Source organism: Cetorhinus maximus, chromosome 10 (genome assembly GCF_964194155.1).
Source record: "Cetorhinus maximus chromosome 10, sCetMax3.hap1.1, whole genome shotgun sequence".
NCBI classification, from domain to species: domain Eukaryota; kingdom Metazoa; phylum Chordata; class Chondrichthyes; order Lamniformes; family Cetorhinidae; genus Cetorhinus; species Cetorhinus maximus.
Window position 1 is genome coordinate 46,393,321 of NC_135888.1, and position 22,023 is coordinate 46,415,343.

Here is a 22,023-nt window from a genome sequence, read left to right on the forward strand (position 1 = left end):
TCTATTAGCCTGATCCCCTATCCCAGCGTCTGATCAAAGTCTATTAGCCTGATCCCCTATCCCAGCGTCTGATCAAAGTCTATTAACCAGATCACTTACCCCAGGATCTGATCAAAGTCTATTAACCTGATCCCCTAACCCAGCGCTGGTTTACTCCCTTATGGTTTCTACGACTTCACAAGGAAGCAAGCGGATGGGTGGATTAGCAAGGCAGATTCCTCACCCGTTTCCCCTGACGGTCCTTCCAGGTTATCCAACGCCTCCCATCCCGGCTGTAATCCAGTTGGTAAGCACGAGCAAACTCATTGCCGCTACCATAGGCATGTCGCCCCTGTGTACCGAGCAGCGTGATGAAGTTGAGAGCGTGCAGGTCAATCTGCAGGTACTCAACACTGTCAGGGTACAGTAGATCGACTGGACACCAGGCTCCATCACCTCGCTCCTTCTCCAGTCTGAAAGAAAATACCGAGCACATGCATTTCCGCTACAGTACCAGGAGGGGTCAGTAAGACACTGTATTAACCCACCAGCAGCAAGGATTAACAGGCTCTGACAGTTTTCATTGGCACGCTAACACACACACACATTGGCATGCTAACACACACACACTGGCATGCTAACACACACACATTGGCACACTAACACACACACTGGCATGCTAACTCACACACTCACTGGGATGCTAACTCACAAACATGTTGGCGTGCTAACTCTCACACACATACACACATGCATGCTAACTGACACACACACTGGCAGGCTAACTCACACACACAGACACATACACTGGCACACTAACACAAACAAACTGGCATGCTAACTCACACAGACAGGCAAGCTAACACACACAAAATGGCACACTGACTCACACACACTGGCATCCCAACTCACTCACTCACAAACACACACACACACACACACACACACAGGAATCTCGCAGATTTGTACAACCAGGTACAACAGCAGGCAGGAAAAAAGTTGTTTTACCTGCCAGTCTCAATGGCGGGTTTTCACACCATATCATTCCATTCCCACCTCATCAATTATGCAGCCACAGGGAACACACCGTCTCGCTGGCAGGCGGCCTCCGATTTGCGCTCCACGCTGTTATCCCGCCGCTTCCTCACTATATTTATATTGCAGCCACACATACACTTCTCAATGTCTGCAGTCCAGGACTGCTCCAGTGAAAACATGGCCCCAAAAGCCAAGAAGAGTGCAGCCCCCAGGTTCAGTGACACATCCTTAGGACGCCTTCTGGGTGCTGTGGAGGCCTCCGTGATGTCCTCTACCCCTGCTGCGGCTGAAGGAGGCCCATCAATCTCAACATTCCGACTTGGGAGGCGGTGGCAGTGGTGGTCAGTGCCAATGCTGCACACAAGAGCTCTACCTGTCCCACCCCCCCTTAAACCAGCTTATATTTCACCTCTCTTCTATTTTTACTTAGTTCTGTTGAAGAGTCATATGGACTCGAAACGTTAACTGTGTTCCTCTCCTCAGATGCTGCCGGACCTGCTGAGATTTTCCAGGTATTTTTGTTTTTGTTTAGGATTTCCAGCATCCGCAGTTTTTTGCTTTTATCTGCACACTAGAGGTTGGCCATCCAGTGCAGAAAACGGATGAATGATCTCACCCATGCCGCCAGAGTAAAGCAACCATCTGGTCACTCTAAATTCACACACTCACAAGCCCATCACACGTTCACTGGCATCTCAAGGGACATCACCACTCACTCTCTCACACACACACCCCCACATCTCCATCTGGCCTTATCTCCTCTGGAGACTGCCTCCTCAGCCCTCAACATCTTAAGGCCACAGGTCAACTTGCACAGATCAACTTTGCCCCCACCCTGGGATACACCTCTTCCCCAGTGCAGCCCTTGTCCTGCAGCCTCTTCCCTTGCATGAGGCCATTTCTACCCCTTCCCCAAGCAAACCCTAGCCCTGCAGTCGGTGAAAAGCCACCCCCACCTTATGGCCAATCTGGTAGGTAGAGATCTGCCTGTGATCCCCCCTAAAAGTGATGTGGTGCTGCCTGCAAAGCCTGGCATTGATGACCATGAGTGCTGCCCAAAACAAGGTAGGCAAACAAACCTCGAAGTCCCAAGCAAAGTGCAGCTCGTCAGGTGCACATCGCTTATGTACAGTTGTGAAACATGTCGGTGTGGATGATCCAGCGTTGGGGGGGGGGGGGGGGGGGGGATGATTCCAGCGAGCAGGGCTTATAATGAGGTGCTAAAGTATTGAAATTAGATTCCCGACATGCGGCAGTGGGAAACGCGGCCCACCATTGACGGGTGGAGCGGACGATTGCAAATTGGTTTCACGGCAGCTTGAAACCGATTTTTGGCCGTCCCGTCATGTTATTCCTCCCCCCCACCTGTCACGATGCCCAACGCCAAAGGGGCTGGAAAATTCCGGCCACAAACCCATTGACACACACACACGTACTCACTGACACACAAACACAAACTCACTGATACTCACAAACTTACACACACAAACAAATTTATAGACACACATACATAAACATACACACTTACATTAAGTTTAGAGGGTCACTGGCTAGGACCAATACCAGGAATGTCCAGTGTCATTGAGAACAGCTGGAAGACTCCTATAACTAAAAGCGAAACCATTTGCCCAGTCTTAATCTGTTAGAGGTCCCATCAACTCAATCATAAGGCTCATGTGTTGGCAATATTTCCTTTCTGTGCTTGCTACCCCCCCAATGATTGGAGTGGAGGAAAATGCCAGGCTGGGAAGAAGGGAAATCCTGGCTGGGGTTTAAGGAATAAGATGCAGTCAGAACTCTGTCTCCAGATTAACTCAACCCAAATGCTCCCAGTCCTCAAAGCTTCAGGGAGGAGCCAAGCCACATTTAACAGTTGCAAAAAGTGTGGTTATGGGCAGGACAGCACTTATCACTGAACGTAGCTGACAGTTTTTCAAATAGTAGTTTATTTAGACTTAAATATAAGGAGTATACATGGGATATATGGCACAGAAACAGGCCATTTGGCCCAACCAGTTCATGTTGGTGTTTCTGCTCCACTTGAGCCTCCTCCCATCTTTTCTCATCTAAATCTTCCATCGTAACCTTCTATCCCCTTCTCCCTCACATGATTGTCTCGTTTCCTCTTAAATGCATCTATACAATTCACTTCAACCACTCCCTGTGGTAGCAAGTTCCACATTCACACCACTCTTTGGATAAAGAAGTTCTTTCTGAATTCCCTATTGGATTTCTGGGTGGACTCTCATATTGACGGCCTCTAGTTCTGCTCTTCCCCACAAGACAATACATTCTCTCTGTATCCACTCTTTCAAAACCTTTCAGAATTTTAATGAATTAGGTCACCCTTCTTAGGTCAGCCTTCTTTTTTCGAGAGAGAAGAGACCCAGCCTGTCAGTCCTTTCCTGATATGTATGCCCACACATTTCTGCAATCATCCTTGTAAATCTGCTCTGCAACCTCTCCAGTGCCTCTATGTTCTTCCTATAATATGGCGACCAGAATTGCACGCAGTATTCTGAAGTCTCACCTAACCAGGGTTCGATACAGGTTGACCATAACTTCCCTCATTTTCAATTCATTCGCTTGAGAAATAAAGCCTAGTGCTTGGTTTCTTTTTCTCTAAGCTTGCCAACCTCAAAATTATAGAATGGTTACAAAACAGGAGGCCATTCGGCCCCACATGTCTGTGCTGGCCCTCCAAAGGAGCAATTCACCTAGTGCCACTCCCCGCCTTCTCCTGCACATTCTTCCTTTTCTGATAAAAATCCAATTCCTTCTTGAAAGCCTCGATTGAACCTGCCTCCACCACGCTCTCAGGCAGCACGCTCCAGATCCTAGCCACTCACTGTGTGAAAAAGCTCTCCCTCATGTTTCCATTGCTTCTTTTGCCAATTTCCTTAATTCTCTGCTCTCCCTTCCACCGGCGGGAACACCGGAGTCTGTCCAGACTCAAATCACCTCTCAATCTTCTCTTCTCCAAGCAGAACAGTCCTAACTTTTCCAATCAATCCACATAACTGAAGTTCCTCATCCCTGGAACCGTTCTCGTGAATCTTTTCTGCAGTCTCTCTAATGCCTTCACATCCTTTCTAAAGTGCGGCGCCGAGAACTGGGCACAATACTTGAGCTGAGGCCAAACCAATGTTTTATACAGGTTTAACATAACTTCCTTCCTCTTGCACGCTATGGCCCTATTAATAAAGCCTAGGATGCTGTATGCTTTATTAACCGTGTGCTCAGCCTGTCCTTCAATGACTTATTTAGATATACACCTAGGTCCTTCTGCTCCTGCAACCCCTTTAGAACTGTACCATTTTATTTTGTCTCTCTGCATTCTTCCTACCAAAATGAATCACTTCACATTTCTAACCTTTGGTACAACTTTTAGTGATTAGTATTAAATACAACTTTTTTTTATTTTAAATGCATTGATCTCATTGCTCATAATTCAGTGTCATGTCTACCTGTTCTATCTTCTTAGCGAATACTGAAGTGAGATAATTATTTAATATTCTTGCCATCTGTCATTATCTATGGTATTATCTTGACTACCCCTTAATGGTCCTATTCCCATCACAGCCTTCCTTTTACTGATCTGACCGTAAAATAATTTACTATTTTGTTTAATGTTCCTCGATAAACTAATTTCATAGTTCCTAATGACAGATGGCAAATTCTTTTTTTGACTTCTCTCCTGATCTTATTATATTCTCTCTTATCTTGCACTCATCTACTGTCTGTGTAACTAAATGTATGTCTCTTTCCTAACCTGCAATTTTACCCTTAGGCCTTTATTCATCCATGGAGTCTCTCTAGGGTTTAGTTTGTTCTTCCCTTTTAGGGGAATATATCTTTCCTCCACTTTTTAAAATCATTTTGTGGGATGTGGCTAGGCCAGCATTTGTTGCCCATCCCTAATTACCCTTGAGAAGGTGGCAGTGAGCTGCCTTCTTGAACCCCTGCAGTCCCTGTGGTGTAAGTACACCCACAGTGCTGTTAGGGAGGGAGTTCCAGAAATTTACCCAGCAACAGTGAAGGAACGGCGACATATTTCCAAGTCAGGATGGTGGTGAGTGGTTTGGAGGGGAACTTGCAGGTGGTGGTGTTCCCATGCATCTGTTGCCCTTGTCCTTCTAGATGGTAGAGGTCGCGGGTTTGGAAGGCTGCTGGTGAGTTCCTGAAGTGCATCTTGTAGATGGCACACACTGCTGCCACTGTGCGTCAGTGCTGGAGGGAGTGAATGTTTAAGGTGAAGGATCGGGTGCTAATCAAGCGTGCTGCTTTGTCCTGGATGGTGTTGAGCTTCTTACGTTTTCTTCTTAATTTCTAATCTCAACCCCTTAAAATCAGCTTTTCTCCAAGTAATTAACCTGGCTTCCATTGTTCATAGGTCCTTCTCTACAATCATCTTAACGGGTATTCTATTATGCTCATTATTGCCTAGATGATCCCTTACTTTTACTTTTCTTATCTACTCTGGCTCATTCCCCATTACTAGATCCAATTAGGGGGAGGCAGTGGCGTAGGGATAGTGTCACTGTACTAGTAATCCAGAGACCCAGGGTAATGCTCCGGGGACCTGGCTTAGAATCCCACCATGGCAGATGGTGAAATTTGAATTCAATAAAAATCTGGAATTAAAAGTCTAATGATGAAATGATAATCATAAAAACCCATCTTGTTCACTAATGCCCTTTAGGGAAGGAAATCTGCCGTCCATACTTGAACTGGCCTACATGTGACTCCGGACCCACAGCAATGTGCTCGACTGTTAAACGCCCTCTCAAATGGGTTAGCAAGCCATTCAGTTGTATCAAAACTGCTAAAAAAATCTCAAAGGAATGAAACTGGACAGATCACCTGGCATCAGCCTAGGCACTGGAAGTGGCAAACTCAGCCTTGTCGACCCTGCAGTGTCCTCCTTACTAACATCTGGGGGCTTGTGTCAAAATTTGGAGAACTGTCTCATAGACTAGTCAAGCAACAGCCTGACATATGTCCAACTCAGAATCATACCTTACAGACCATGTCCCAGACACCACCATCACCACCCCTGGGTATGTCCTGTCCCACCGGCAGGACAGACCCAGCAGAGGTGGCAGCACATTGATGTACAGTCGGGAGGGAGTTGCCCTGGGAGCACTCAGCATCGACTCATGGCATCAGGTCAAACATAGGCAAGGAAATTTCCTGCTGATTACCATGTACTGACGAATCAGTGCCCCTCCATGTTGAACATCACTTGGAAGAAGCACGGAGGGTGGCAAGGGCACAGAATGTACTCTGGGTGGGGGACTGAGATGACCAAGAGTGGCTCGATAGCACCACTACTGACCAAGCTGGCCGAGTCCTAAAGTACACAGCTGCTAGACTGGGTCTGCGGCAGGTGGTGAGGGAACCAACAAGAAGGAAAAACATACTTGACCTCATCCTCACCAACCTGCCTGCCGCAGATGCATCTGTCCATGACAGTATCGGTAGGAGTGACCACCGCACAGTCCTTGTGGAGACAAAATCCCGTCTTCATTACCACTGTGCTAAATGGGACAGATTTGTAACAGATCTAGCAACACAAAACTGGGCAACCATGTGGCGCTGTGGGCCATCAGCAGCAGCAGAATAGTACTCAACCAGAATCTGTAACTGCATGCCCTGGCATATCCCTCACTCTACCATTACCACCAGGCCAGTGATAAACCCTGGTTCAATGAAAAGTGCAGGAGGGCATGCCAGGAGCAGCACCAGGCATACCTAAAAATGAGGTATCAACCTGGTGAAGCTACAACACAGGTCTACCTGTGTAACAAACAGCGTAAGCAGCAAGTGATAGACAGACCTAAGCGATTCCACAACTGACAGATCAGATCTAAGCTCTGTAGTCCTGCCACATCTAATCGTGAATGGTGGTGGATAATTAAACAACTCACTGGAGGAACAGACTCCACAAATATCCCATCCTCAAATGATGGGGGAACCCAGCACATAAGTGCAAAAGATAAGGCTGTAGCATTCACAACAATCTTCAGCCAAAAGTGGCGAGTGGATGATCCATCTTGGCCTCCTCTTCAATTCACTCCACGCGATATAAAGAAACGGCTGAAGGCACTGGATACTGCAAAGGCTACGGGCCCTGATAACATTCCAGCAATAATACTGAAGACTTGCACTCCAGAACTTGCCTCAACCCTAGCCAAGCTGTTCCAATACAACTACAACACTGGCATCTACCCGGCTACATGGAAAATTGCCCAGGTATGCCCTGTACACAAAAAGGACAAATACAACCCGGCCAAATACCACCCATCAGTCTACTCTCAATCATCAGTAAAGTGATGGAAGGGGTCATCAACAGTGCTATCCAGCGGCACTTACTCAGCAGTAATCTGCTCACTGACACCCAGTTTGGGTTCTGCCGGGGTCACTCAGCACCTGACCTCGTCACAGCCGACGAAATGGACAAAAGAGCTGAACTCCCGACGTGAAGTGAGAGTGACTGCTTTTGAAATCAAGAGCACATTTGACTGAGGCCGGGATTTTCCAGCCCCGCCAAGGGCGGCGCCCCATCCAGACCTCCATTGACTTGCGGTGGGACCGGAAGATGCTGGTGGCGGGCAGGTGCGGAAAATCCCGCCCTGAGTGTGGCATCAAGGAGCCCTAGTAAAACTGGAGTCATTGGGAATTGGGGGGAAAACTCTCCGCTAGTTGGAGTCATACCTAGCACAAAGGAAAATGGTTGTGGCTGTTGGAGGTCAGTCATCTCAGCTCCAGGGCATCACTGCAGGAGTTTCCCAGGGTTGTGATCTCGGCCCAACCATCTTCAGCTGCTTCATCATTGACCTTCCTTCCATCATAAGGTCAGAAGTGGGGATGTTCGCTGATGATTGCACAATGTTCAACACCATTCAAGACTCCTCAGACATTGAAGCAGTCCATGTCCAAATGCAGCAAGACCTGGACAACATTCAGGCTTGGGCTGAAGTGGCAAGTAACATTCGTGCCACACAAGTGTCAGGCAACGACCATCCCCAACAAGAGAGAATCTAACCATCGCCCCTTGACATTCAATGGTATTACCATAAATGAATCCCCCACTATCAACTTCCTGGGGGTTATCACTGACCAGAAACTGAACTGGACTAAGCCATATAAATATTGTGGCTACATGAGCAGGTCAGAGACTAGGAATCCTGCAGCAAGTAACCCACCCCCTGGCTCCCCAAAGCCTGTCCATCATCTACAAGGCACAAGTCAGCAGTGTGATGGAATACTCCCCACTTGCCTGGATGAGTGCAGCTCCAACAACACTCAAGAAGCTTGACACCATCCAGGACAAATCAGCCCACTTGATTGGCACCACATCCAAAAACATTCACTCCCTTCACCACTGACGCACAGTAGCAGCAGTGTGTACCATCTACAAGATGCACTCCAGAAACTCACCAAGCCTCCGTAGACAGCACCTTCCAAACCCACAACCACTACCATCTAGAAGGACAATGGCAACAGATACATGGGAACACCACCACCTGGAAGTTCCCCTCCAAGCCACTCACCATCCTGACTTGGAAATATATCACTGTTCCTTCATTGTTGCTGGGTCAAAATCCTGAACTCCCTCCCTAACAGCACTGTGGGTGTACCTACACCACGGGGACTGCTGCAGTTCAAGAAGGCAGCTCACCACCACCTTCTCAAAGTGGCCTAACCAACGAAGTCCATATCCCATGAACGAATAAAAAAATTCTACTCTTCATGAGCTTTTAAATATTGGGTTAGAAAGGAGTCCTTTACATGTTGTAGGAACTCCATTCCCTTATCAGTGTAGTTGAAATCACCTACAATTCTTATTCTATATTTTTTACTGAAATCCCTAATTTGCAGGGACGAGAGTGGGTGAAGACAAAAAGGTCAGAAAATTTTTTGTGACAAGGAATTATGTAAATGTTACAGCGCAAAGAGACAAAGTGATTGCAGCATGAGCGGCCGGAAAATTCTAGCACTTTTTACTATGTGTAGTGAAATGCAAATGCTTTTTGGTCACTTCAATTGACTGGAATTATTAGACTTCAAGTGGGCAGAAACATTCATTTTCCCTTTGTTTGCCTTCTATTACCATCAAGACTGTGGAGCAATGTATTTGTATCAAAGCACCAATGTGATCTCGACATTTCAATGTTTAATGCAGTTAGTACATGTAACACAGGATGAAGTAAATATGAACACGAGAACAAGGCCTTGATGGATCATGTGCATGCAAAGCAAAGCAAAGGACTGCAGAGAGGAGGCAGAAAACATTTCAAAGGGAAGAATCCCATAATCGAGAAGTTGGAATTCCACCAAAAGATGGAAATTTCTCATCTCTGAATTTGTCTACATATTTTTTCCTCCACCTCCTAAACACTAATAAAAGGTCTGTAGACCACACCTATCAGTTTGATTGATCTATTTCTATCTTTTATCTCTATCTGTATGAATTCCATTTTTGTCTTGCTGATAACTGCATTCCTTTTTTCCATTGCCATTATATTATCCTGAATAATTATAGCTATTGCACCTCCTCCTTTTCCCTCACTACCTTTTCCAAATACATCATACCCAGTGATGCTTAATTCCCAGGCCTGATTTTTCTGTAGCCATGTCTCAGTAATCCCTTCTATGTCTGGATCCTTCCTATGAATGCTTGCCTCCAGCAACCCTGCTTTATTATGGACTCTGCATTACTGTAGGCATTTTAACTCATTTTTGACAAGATTTCCTCTCACCTTATCTTCAAACACCTTTTTGGACTCCTGTTCTATAACTATTGATTCACTTGCCACCAGTGTCCTCGGTTACTGTATTCTCGCCTATGTTCTCCTGCCTTTTTTTTTACATTTAGGCTGCTTATGTTTCTTGTAGATCCCTCACCCACCATCTTATTAGTTTTAAGTCTTTATTTGGTTGTGTGGTTGATAGTGAGAAAGAAATCCGTAGAGTGCAGGAAGATTTCAACGAACTGGTCAAGACAGAGAAGTGGCAAATGGAACTCAATCCGGAGAAACATGAGATAATGCATTTGGATGGGCAAACATAGCAAGGGGACACAGAGTAGAAGAACAGAAAGATCTTGGTGTGCATGTCCACAGATCCCTGATGGTAGGTGAAGTGGTTAGGAAGTCGTCCGAGATACTTTCTTTATTGACTGAGGTCTAAAATATAAGAGCTGGATGTTTTGCTTGAAGTGACCACAGCGAGAGCGCTGCATACAGTTCTGATCACCACGAAGGATGTTCTGACATCCGAGAGGATACAGAGGTGATTTATGAGGTTGTTGCCAGGACAGGAGAATTTGGACTGTCAGGAAAGATTGAACAGGCTAGGATTGTTTTCTCTGGAACAGGACAGGCTGAGGGGAAATTTAATTGAGGAGTGTAAAAACACTAGGGACCTAGATAGAGTGGATAGAAAGGATCTATTTTTGTTAACAGAGAGGTCAATAACCAGGGAACATAGATTTAAAGTAATTGATGGAAAAAAGATTAAGGGGGAGTTGAGGAGTTTTTTTTTGCACCTGAGGGTGATGGAGGTCAGGAACTCAGTTTGAAAGGATGGTAGAGGCAGAAACCCTTAATCATTTTTAAAATACACTTAGATGTGCATTTGAAGCATTGTAACCTACAGGGCTATAGACCAGAAGCTGGAAAGTGGGTTTAGGCTGAATATCTCTTTTCTTGTCCATTACAGACATGGTGGACTGAATGGACTCTGTTTGCACAGTAAATGTTTCTAAATGCAGGAAGTCCAGGGATCTGTGTCAGGACATTTAACAAGCTGCAGCATTAATTAAACAAATTAAATTGTTTTGAATGAGTTGGAACACTGTTTGAATGAGGAAGGATTGATCAGATTAGATCCCACAGTCAGCAGACTAGAGGAAGGAAATCTTCCCCTTATGTGCAAAGGACAATTAGCTCTGGAATAATAGCTCAGCATGTAGCTTCACACAATTTACACTTTATTCTTGTTTTATTCATTTACTTTTTTCAGTCTATCCGGCCCATATTTACCCCTCAACCAGCATCACTAAGGCAGATTGTTTGGTCATTACCAGCTTGCCGTCTGTGGAATCTTGCTCTGCATATAATTTGCAGCTTCAATTTTTAAAAATTCTTTCACGGGGGGTGAGTGTTGCTGGCTAGGCCAGCATTTATTGCCCATCCCTAGCTGCCCTTGAGATGGTGGTGGTGGTGAGCTGTCTTCTTGAACTGCTGCTGTCCATGTGGTGTAGGTACACCCACAGTGCTGTTAGGGAGGGAGTTCCAGGATTTTGACCTAGTGACAGTGAAGGAACGGCAATATATTTCCAAGTCAGATGGTGAGTGGCTTGGAGGGGAACATCCAGGTGGTGGTGTTCCCATGTGTCTGCTGCCCTTGTCCTTCTAGATGGTAGATGTTGCGGGTGTGGAGGGTGCTGTCGAAGGTACTTTGGTGAATTGATTCCTACACATCAGAGGTATTTCATGGGCTGTAAAGCACTTTGGAACATCCTGAAGCTGTGAATGGCACCATCTAAAGTCAAGTCTTTCTTTCTCAATGGTTGGCAAGCTGACTGACAGATGGTTGTAATTTTATATCATTCATGCTCATCTGTTTGTTACAAAAAAGGGGGGTGGTCCTGAGGAGGTGAAGTAATCTCCCACACCTCTCCCCTGCCTTGCCTCTGATCAAACTCACTTCCTGTTGTCCAATTTTATTTAGGTGTTACCTGTTTTATTCACCTGAGGTTTTACTGGAAGAAGCTAAGGGAAATAGCCTGGAAACCTGCTGACTCTTGGGAATCACCAGGTCGGTAAACCTTGGGCAAAGCGCCACAGAATGGGACAGTGCCTCGGCAAAAGCCCACAGGGTTGGGACGGGGTGGTTTGGGATGAGGCACGAAAGGGTGGGATTGCTCTCAGTGTTCTTGGACGTCTGTGGAATCAAGGACAGCATTTCTCTATCAGACATCCAACCCACAGTTTTTCACCTGGTTCCAAGCTTGGGCTAAACCAGGCTGCTGGAATCTCAGTCCAACGGAACATAAGGTGAGGCTGGTGTTGAATGACCTCAGTGAAGGAAGGGGACAGTTTGTTGAGTCCCATTAAAGGCTGATCCAACACTGCTGAACCTAAATACTCTGAGAAGCAATCTGTAAAATGCAGTCTTGAGAATGGGTGTAACAGAGCAGTGAAAGGGCAGGCGGGGAAGTTCACAGGAATTTTAACTGGAACATCAAGAGCTTGTACGAGGGAGCTGAAGACCTTAAGAGTTAACACCATCACAATAAAGGTCTGATATGTACATTCAATGCACAGCCTCAGAAAGCGAGACTAGGATAGAGTGAAGAATGGAGACTGAAACAGTCGTGCAACAGAGGGGAGAGAGAGAGAGAGAGAGAGAGAGAGAGACATCCCTAAGGAGGGAGAGGACCTGGGACTCTCCTAACAGTAATCTCTGCCTAGGAGAAGGCCCAGAGGGCTGCCTAATGACAGCAATACCTGTTGAGATGGAGGACTGATGCATGCACTCACAAACCAAGTTTTAAAGGGTTGCTGGGTACTATATCCTCAACTATATCCTTACCTGCCAAACCGAGCAGCGGTTGATCCATACCACTCACTGGAAGCAGTGATGTCTTCATCTGGGATCGTGCCATCCTGCATTCCCAACGCGTAACGGCACAGGCCTGTGGAACAAAGGGCACCTCAGTAACAGGTTAACTGTCTCCTGGGTAATTGCAAAATTACACTTCACATCTCACACAGAAAAATCCCATTGAATCAAATATGGCCAATGTGTGTGCTCTATCAAGAGGAAGAAGAGGTGGCAATGGTTGTAGAATTAATCCAATTAACCCTTTTCAGGCAGTGCACTCCAGGCTATAACAACATTCTCAATAGTCCTTCTGCAGTGCGGGTTTATGTTACTAGATTAGTAATCCTGAGAACATTCATATCCCACCAAGACAGAATGTAAATTTGAATGATGTTTAAAAGAATGCTGGAGATGAATATCTTGGGATAGAGTTTCCGCTTTGGGTGCAATCAGCAATCCAAGTGCAAATTGTATTGAGAATTGTTCTAGTTTTCCACAGTGAAATTACAGTTCCACTCAAACTTGTTTGTATAATCACAGATGTGCAATCTTTCATAACCCAGCACAATTGGGTGGCGTTTTTGAACATAATTGGTTATTTTTTGCATTAAAAATTTATTACTTAATATATTTAAGAGTGTTAAACCTGATGCAGTTTTATCAATACAGCTGGATATGGGCTTACACAAAAAATATGCATTTTTAATCGTTGTCTAGTCCATCAACTGAGAGCGACCATATTTTAAATGACTGAAAATGACTTTTAAAAAGTTATACAAATCCAGCATGATGCATTTAAAGCAGAGTTAAAGGTTGCAGAAACCCCGCCCTGGACCTAGCTCCCTCGATTTAGAGCAAATTGCCCTGGAAAAACCAGTGTAACCCAGTGGTATCAGCCCTGGTATCAGTAACAATGACCATGAAGCTGTTGGATTGTCAGTAAAACTCACCAAGTTCACTAACATGCCTTAGGGAAGGATACCTTACCCACTCTGGCCTATGTGACACCAATCTCACTCTAACATTAGGGGTAGCAGTGATGTCACTGGACTAGTAATCCAGAAACCCAGGCTAATGCTCTGGGAACATGGGTTCAAATCCCCCATGGCAGCTGGTGGAATTTAAATTTGATAAATAAAGGTCTCAGTAATGCTGACCATGACAACTAACTATCAATTGTTGTCAGAAACCCATCTGGTTCACTAAGGGTCTTTAGAAAAAGAAATCTGCTGCCTTTACCCAGTCTGGCATACATGTAACTCCAAAGCCAGAAATGTGGTTGACTCCTAATTGTCCTATGCAGTGGCCTAGCAAGTCACTCAGTTCAAGGGCAGTTAGGGTTGGGGGGGGGGGGGGGGGGGGGCAACAAATGCTGGCACTGCCAGTGATGCCCATATCCCATGAAAGAATAAAAAGAAACATGGCTGACATTTAACTGTCTACCTAACCTCTCAGCTGTAACAAGAAACTGCCAGTGGTTCAGGAAGGCCCACCAAATTTGTGGGGTGTTGGTCGCAGATCGGTATGTCTTAAAGAAGTCTCTGTAGTCTTTATCAACTACTAGAACTATTTACACACGCACAGTAAAGAGTACAAGCTAGGAGCTGTCATGATGCTTAGGTCTATACATGTCTCTGTACAATACCACACTGTAAGTCACGTGTGAGTGGTACTGTACTCAGTCCCACATTAACCCTATATGTGCCAGATCCTTAAACCACAGCCATCACCTTCAGTAATAAACAAGTGCATGCCAGCAGGAGGCAGCATCCCAATTAAACTTCATCAAACCTTCACAGGGTTTCCAGCAGGAATCCCTGCATCATTCCAGGAGAAGAAACCTCCCCTGCATTAACCCTCAGTGCAGTGACCGCACTGCCCCAGTTGAGACCGGCTGACTTGGCTCAGAGAAGGGACAGGATGGACCATTGTGTTCTGCGTGATTCAGCCGCTCACTGGATCAGTGGAACCCCCTTGATAAACAGAAAGGGCAATCACCCGAACTGGGATTACTGAACACTGGAGATTGCCAGAATTTCTTACCAGGATTGACTTGAGCTTTAGAATTCCCAGGATAGTGAAGCATCAGCAGGAAGCACCAAAGCATTATTGGTAGGAAGGCACCGCTCAGACCATGAGAGAGTTGACTTAGCAGCAAAGGAGGTTCTGGACTACATCTCTGTAAGAAAGGAAAATAAATGGAATAATCACCGGCAACAGGAATCAGGGCATAATGACCAGGAATAGCAAGCAGGGAATAAACAAATGATAATCGGGAACAATAGCCGGGGAATAAAAGGAATAGTCACCAGGAATATCAAGCATTGAGTATGAAGCTGGAGGGTGTCTCTGTGTCTGTGCCCACACAGCTGTACAATAACAAGCTTTGTTTCCATCCTTGCTGGCGTTAGTGTTGTCCAAGTACTGAGTCTCCCCTGACTCAGTGATGGATGTAATAGCTCTGGTCAATACTGTGCAAACATAGGCTTGGCAGCACTCAGCAAATTCCTCTATGAAATCCCTTCCAGCTTCTCTCTCTCTCTCTCTCCCTCCCTCTCTGACTCCTTCCAACCAGGTTGCAGTCACATCAGAAGCGAAAAGCCCCTGAACAATTTGTCAATGTCATGCTCGGGTCAGAGGATGAGACCCATTCCGGCCTCATTCAGCCTTGGAAATGAGGCTGAGAAAGCTGCTCAAACCGTTCCCTTGGCAATGAATCCTGAACAGACGAGTAGCGGCACAAAGGAGAGTAATGAGACTACACCATGGGCTATGCCATTGTTTTTATGTTTTGCTATCAGCAAGCTGCACTTAGGTCAGTTTGCGGACAAATAAACTTTTCATTAATCCCAGTGCCTCCTCCTCGATAAACACACAGCCTGTTATGAGCATGACAGCTGCTGACTCACTAACTACCCACCAGCTCGTTAAAGATAGACATTCCCTTCCTTTCAGTTTAAACATGTCAGCTGGTTTAGTGGAAAGTAAAGACAATACAATAGTTGAAATGAGTTTGCCATCCACCACACTGCAGATATGTTAACTTATGTTAACAGTGTCCATCATGAGTCAGTATTAACATCAAGGCAGTTTATTTGACATATGATTGTGCTGGGGGTGCCAAGAACATGTGAATAGACTGCACCATGCCCAGTACCTACTCCCTAGCCCCGTGTGCCTAATCATTTTCTAAAGTCCTCCCACTCCACTCTTCACCAATTTTATCACAATTTGAACCAGAATTGCAACAGAACTCCAAGGGCCATAGTTAACCATGAGCTCACTGATGCCTCATCATTCCCCATGATATCTATCCAATCTTTTCTGCAGGTGACAGAACATTAAACAGGGTTGCAGCATAACTAACTCTGAATGTCAGGCAATTCATCAATAGGTACTGCACTGGATGACAAGTGTGGAGCTTCTCCTGAAAACATCCGTTATGCCAGGCTTGTATTAAGCCACAGCTTCCTGATTAGGCCCTGTACAATTATCGCTATATACCACTGATTTACAAGGAAACAGGAGGAGCCTGTGGTTATTTACTCTGTTTAAAACTCTAAGGGAATAAAGGAATTGGACCCTGATAACATGAGTGCCTCAGTTGGTAGCGCTCTAGCCTCAGTGTTGGGTAGTCATGGGACAAGTCTCACTTCAGTGCAGTACTGAGGAAGCTTCGGAAGCTGCATGGGCAAAGGTGGAGATGTTAAAGTGAGACAGCATCAGCTCGCTCAGGTGGACATTCCCAACGCAATATTTGAAAGAAGAAGAGGGCAGTTTTCCCTAGTGTCCTTCCAATAATTTATCACTAAAACAGATTATCTGGTCATTATCACATGGCTTCGTGGGAGCTTGCTGTGCACAAACTGGCTGCCAGATTTCCTACATTACAACAGTGACTACACTTCAAAAGGTGCTCCATTGGCTATCAGGTGTTTTGCGGCATCTTGAGGTTGTAAAAGGCGCTATATAAATACAAAGGTTTTCAATTCCTATTGTGGGCATGTGCTGAAGCTTCAAAGAAGGTCCTCGGGAAGTGTAGGGTTAACTGATTTCTACACAGGGAGTGAACATGTGGAATGAATTATGCAGGTCGGCACGGAAACAGAGGGTGTGAAAAGATTTCAGGGCAGATTGGAGAGATAATTGAGAGGCAAGTAAGAATTCTTGCAGACTAAACCTGGCAGTCTTCACCCCATGTCAATCCAGCTCAACCTGACACTCCTCCCTGCACCCCCCCTCCAGCACTCTCAGTTCAGGTCGGACTGTTTTGTCCCCTCCCCCAGGAAATGCTCACATTCTAATTTTCCATTTCACATCAGTTAACCCTTGCACACCCATCTGAAAACATCACTTCCAGATCTTGCCCCCATTCCTTTCCCCTTTTATTGCCCCATTTCCCTTCCCCTCTATTGCTGTCACTGTTCCCCAGTTGCATGTGATCTAAGCCAGCTGTCAACGTCCCAGTCTAGGGCTCAGGATTGCTTGAAGAATTTAATGGCCGTGATCCTGGCTTCTCTATAATGCAGGCCAGAATTCCTGCTCTCTGACAATTCCTGTCCACACCACACAGCACCCGCAAGGCCCACCATTAATGCAGATGTAATATTGAGGAGAGAGGGGTCCTAATCTTGTTCAGTAGGTGTAGGGGAAGGGGGGGGGTAGAGTAACTATGGTCCACAAAGATAAGTATCATCTTTGTCACCCACAACGACCTCTCCAGAAACAATCGGCATGAATGCATCAGCCCATCCAAAAGAGGCAAATCCCAGTGCTTGACTCCTTGTGGCAATCAGAACTCCACAGGCCAGCACATTCCCCCATTGAGACACTCCTGGAATTGTCACAGCTCTGAGCACTCCATTCACTCATAACAACATAAGAAAGAGGGTCAGGAGTAGACAATATGGTTCCTCGAGCCTGCTCCATCATTCAATGAGGCTAAACTTCAATTTCAATTCCACTTATGCACCAAATTCCTACATCCCTTGATTTCCTTAAAAGTCCAAAGATCTATCAACCTTAACTTTGAATATACCCATGGACTGAGCAACCACAGCTCTCTGGGGTAGAGAATTCCAAACATTCACAACCCTCTGAGTGAAGACATTTCTCATCTCAGTACTTGCCTCCTTATCCCCTTATCAAAAACCCTGTACAATTGCAGTAAGATTTCCTTACTCCTGTACTCCAACACCACTGTAATAAAGGCCAACATGCTATGTGTCTTCTAACTGTCGGCTATACCTGCAAAATAACTTCATTTTTGAGAACAAGGTCACCCAAATTCCTTTGAAAACCAACATTTCACACTTTGTCACCTTTTCAAAAATATTCTGCTTTTATAATCTTCCTACCAAAGTGAACAATCGCACATTTCCCCACATTTATATTCCTTTGCAGACTCAGCATCCTCCTCACAGCTTACTTGTGTATACTTGGATACATTACACCCAGTCCCTTCACTTAAGTCATTAATAAAGGTTGTAAATAGCTGGAGCCCCAGCACTGATCCTTACGGCACTCCAATCGCAATTGTCTGCTAACCTGAAAATGACCCGTTTATTCCAGCTCCGTTTTTGTCCTTTAACCAATCCTCGGCGCATGCTAATATATTACCCCCACTGCCATTATCTTGTGCAGCCACAGCATTAGGAGTGAGACTTATCTGTGTCCTAAAACGACGGGTGAAATGAACACAGACCAGAACACGAGGCCTAACAGGGAGTGACTGAGACCCTGATAAAGAGAGAGAGAGGACGTATGTAGTTATCAGCTTTACCTGTATCCCAGTGTCAACAAAAAGGCCATCTCAGGGTCCTATCTTAGAATCGTACGGTGCAGGAGGCCAGTCAGCCCACCATGCCTACGTTGGTTCTTTGAAAGAACTATGCAATTAGTTCCACTCCTCTAGTTCAAGATAGTGTCTTTCTCCTTTTCAAGTATTATTCCAATTCCCTTCTGAAAGTTACCATTGAATCTGCTTCCACCATCCGTTTAACCCTCCAGGACTGGCCTGGAATCTCCAGGAATTGAAGATCAATCTCTAGAACACTTGTTGGCAACCCTGGAGAAAAATCATTGGGATAATAAAAAAAAAAGATTGTTTTTTTGTCATTTTCTTTGAGCATTTCTCTTTACTAGATACGAAAATGAGGCAAAAAAAGGCTGCTTGGCTGACAGTCAAGCATCATCCAATTGGATAATGGATCTTTTTGCTTTCCAATTGGTGTAGGAAGGCAGTACGTCACAAAGATGCATGTGTTGGCCAAATAATGGCTGGAGTGTGGGGGCAAGTCATGTGATGAAACCTCCAGGAATGCATTTAACCGCAGTTAGCAACCCTACTTTTAGGCAGCGCATAGCTTACCACAACAACTCTCTGCATAAAAAACATTCTCCTCGTCATTCCTTCCGTGTTTTGTGTCATATTAAATCTGTGACCCCTGGTTACTGACCTTTTTGTCTGTGGAAACAGATTCTCCTCATCTACTTCATCAAAAGCCCTTCATCATTTTAAACGCCTTGATCAAAACTCCCCTTAACCTTCTCTGCTCTGAGGGGAACAGCTCCAGCTTCAGTCTCTCCATAGTACTGAAGTCTCCCACCATCTCTGGTACCATTCTGAATTTGGTGTGATGGTCAGGACAAGCCGGGCTGCAGCCATTCAGGCCTCAAAGTGTTAATGGTTAGCTTTGCATGGAGTGGGTGGGGGGAGGGGGGGGAGGGGAAAGGGGAAGAGACGCAGGCTAATTGATTGCAGCTGAAACCCTGAACACAATCAGACTGGAGCTGCCTGGGGAACTCAGGCAGGATTCACTTAGAGGAGCCAAAAAAACAGGGCCCAGAAGATGGAACAGATGGTTAAGGTCATGGAATTGGTTCCCTCTGCTGCAAGTTCATCACAAATTCCACTGTCAGTCCCTCTTCCCCTCCCCACCCCCACCCCAAGCAGAATCTGTACAATTTAACAGGCTGGGATCTCAGCAGAACTCTTACTTTTTTCAGCAGGAAAACAGAGGGAGTAGAAACTTTCGTTTAGTGCTAGCATAAGGCCATAACACAGATAGAGCACGGAGAGCCCACAGCTCCTAGCGCTTGCCTTGTATCTTAGTAAGATTAAACCTGAGGCCATTCAGCCCCTCGGGCCTGAGTTAGGCCCGTCCCCTCAGGCTGATCTGTGACTGAACTCCATTTGCCTACCTTTGCTCCAAATCGCTCGATACCCTTAACCAAAAAAATTCTCAAACCTTGAAAACTACAATTAACCCCCAAAATCTGCAGCCTTTTGAAGGAGAGTTCCAGATTTCCGTCAATATGTGAAAAATTATGTGCATTTTCATGATGATTCTCCTCTTCAGGGGCTTTGTTACTTAAAAGCACATCATTCCGCCCCTTCCTTCATCTCCTCCCCATCCCATCCCCCCGTGATGCCTTTGAAATGTGACTCACGCCACCACATCACTACTACTAACCATCTTAACAAGACACATAACAAATGGTCAAAATGGCTGCCATGACAACCATTACCATGTGTGTGGAATAAGTCTGTTTATTCTTTGCATGCATGCAGCTGCCCTCTATGGATGTGAGACACAATGGAGCTCAAGGCTACTGGGCTGCCTCTGGACCATGTGGACACTCAAGCAGCTACATCCTCTATCTTAAAGCTCCAATTGCTTGCTGCCTTCAGCACAGCTTGAATTCACGGTATCCCGGAGCTAAGACCTCGCTCTATATTTTTATAAAAATTATATATATATCATGGCCAATTTATAAACTTTTTTAAAAAAAACTGGACAAAGGCTTTAAAATGACTGAAGCCATTGCTGGCTATGAAACAGAAGGAACTTCCTGGCATTCAGGACAGCTGCCACCTCATTATCCCTGAAGAGATGCTAATGCCCCCTGTGACTACAGAGATCAAATCCAAGGGAATTGTACAAAGACTATTTACATTTCTAAGGCCAAGGCTTGGCCAAAGGCGACGGCCAGTCTGATAGGACAAAGGACCCTGAAACCTCTTTTGAAATTATTAATGGTTGAAATATTAACCACCTGAAGATTCCAGACAAAGGAATATACATCCTTTGTCCAAACTAAAGTGGAGAAGTGGGAGTCATATCACATGACCCCTCGCCCTCACCCAAGCTGAAAGAACCAGTTACCCTGCCTTGTGGAGCTGCAAAGCAGGCTACCATCTTCTATCAACCAAGCAGCAGCTCAGAACAAGGACTCGGTCCAGTTGAATGCCTGGCCTCTGTCTCCACTGTTTCTACTGGAACTTCTGCACCAGCGCCTACCAGACTAATTCATCTCTATGTGCCCACTTCATCCACTGGAAAAGTGAAATACCCAGCATCAGTCTTCAACCTGCTGACTCTGTGAAAGAATACACTATTGGACTTTTGATTCTGGATTCTGCACTCACGTAAAAGAATATTTATTTATTCTGTGGTCTTTGACCTGTACCTCTTTTTCTATCCCTCTTTTATTGTATGAATGTGCTGGGGGGCTATGTAGCAACACCCACCTGCTCCCAAGTTTCAGTGTGTGCAAATAAATTAACCCACTGATTTTATTCCATCTCGTGTTTGCTATGGGGATATTAATCAAAATTGGATCACAACAAAACTGAGAGGTTGGGGAAAGATGCCACCACATATAAAGGGGGAAAATAAAAATCAAAACACCTTTCTGTTTACAGACGGGCGGTGAGGGGACAAACCTGGGGTTGCTTAAATTAAACCCCCTCCTGTCTGTAACACACGGGCTAGATCTTCACTGGACAGGCCAAGTGGAAGATTGAACACCATTGGGGGGGTGGGGGGTGGTGCAAGGGCACTGTATTCTGTACCCAGTGGGTGAGACACAACAGGACTATGAGATAAAAGAAAAATACTGCGGATGCTGGAAATCTGAAACAAAAACAAAAATTGCTGGAAAAACTCAGCAGGTCTGACAGTATCTGTGGAGAGAAAGACAGAGTTAATGTTTCGAGTCCATATGACTCTTCTTTAGAACTAAAGAAAAGTAAAAATGTGATGAAATATATACTGTTTAAGGGGGGTGGGACAGGTGAAGCTGGAGAGAAGACCAGTGATAGTTGGAGGCAAAGGAGAGATTGCAAAAGATGTCATAAACAAAAGGTTCGAAGGGTTGTTGATGGTGGTGATACTGGCTAAAGGAGGTGCTAATGGTGACATTAAGAGTAGAAAGCGCTATGAGCAAGTGACAGATGGTCCTAGTGGGGCTGGGGTGGGGGGAGGGGACGGTGTGGGGAAAAAAGACCGAAATGCGCTAAAAGTTGGGAGTAAAACAAAGAATGGAAATAAATTTTAAAAATAATAATAAAAATAGGTGGGAAAAAAAAATATATATATAAAAATT

The 22,023-nt window shown here is 45.3% G+C and overlaps 1 protein-coding gene across 3 annotated transcripts in view; it reads right to left on the minus strand.

Moving 5' to 3' along the window:
• The window catches only part of ddr2l (discoidin domain receptor family, member 2, like), a 77,232-nt gene that overhangs the window by 36,897 nt on the left and 18,312 nt on the right, over positions 1-22,023 (minus strand). The window contains exons 1-4 of one of the 3 annotated variants that reach the window (XM_078550418.1): positions 18,416-18,439; positions 14,677-14,812; positions 12,622-12,724; positions 224-452 (exon numbers count right to left, since the gene is read on the minus strand). In XM_078550418.1, the coding sequence (XP_078406544.1) occupies positions 224-452; positions 12,622-12,724; positions 14,677-14,740 (396 nt within the window). In that variant the 5' untranslated portion in view covers positions 14,741-14,812; positions 18,416-18,439. Of the gene's footprint in view, positions 1-223; positions 453-12,621; positions 12,725-14,676; positions 14,813-14,942; positions 15,453-18,415; positions 18,440-22,023 lie in introns of those variants that run through there. The other 2 variants (XM_078550416.1, XM_078550417.1) reach the window with 2 other exon arrangements.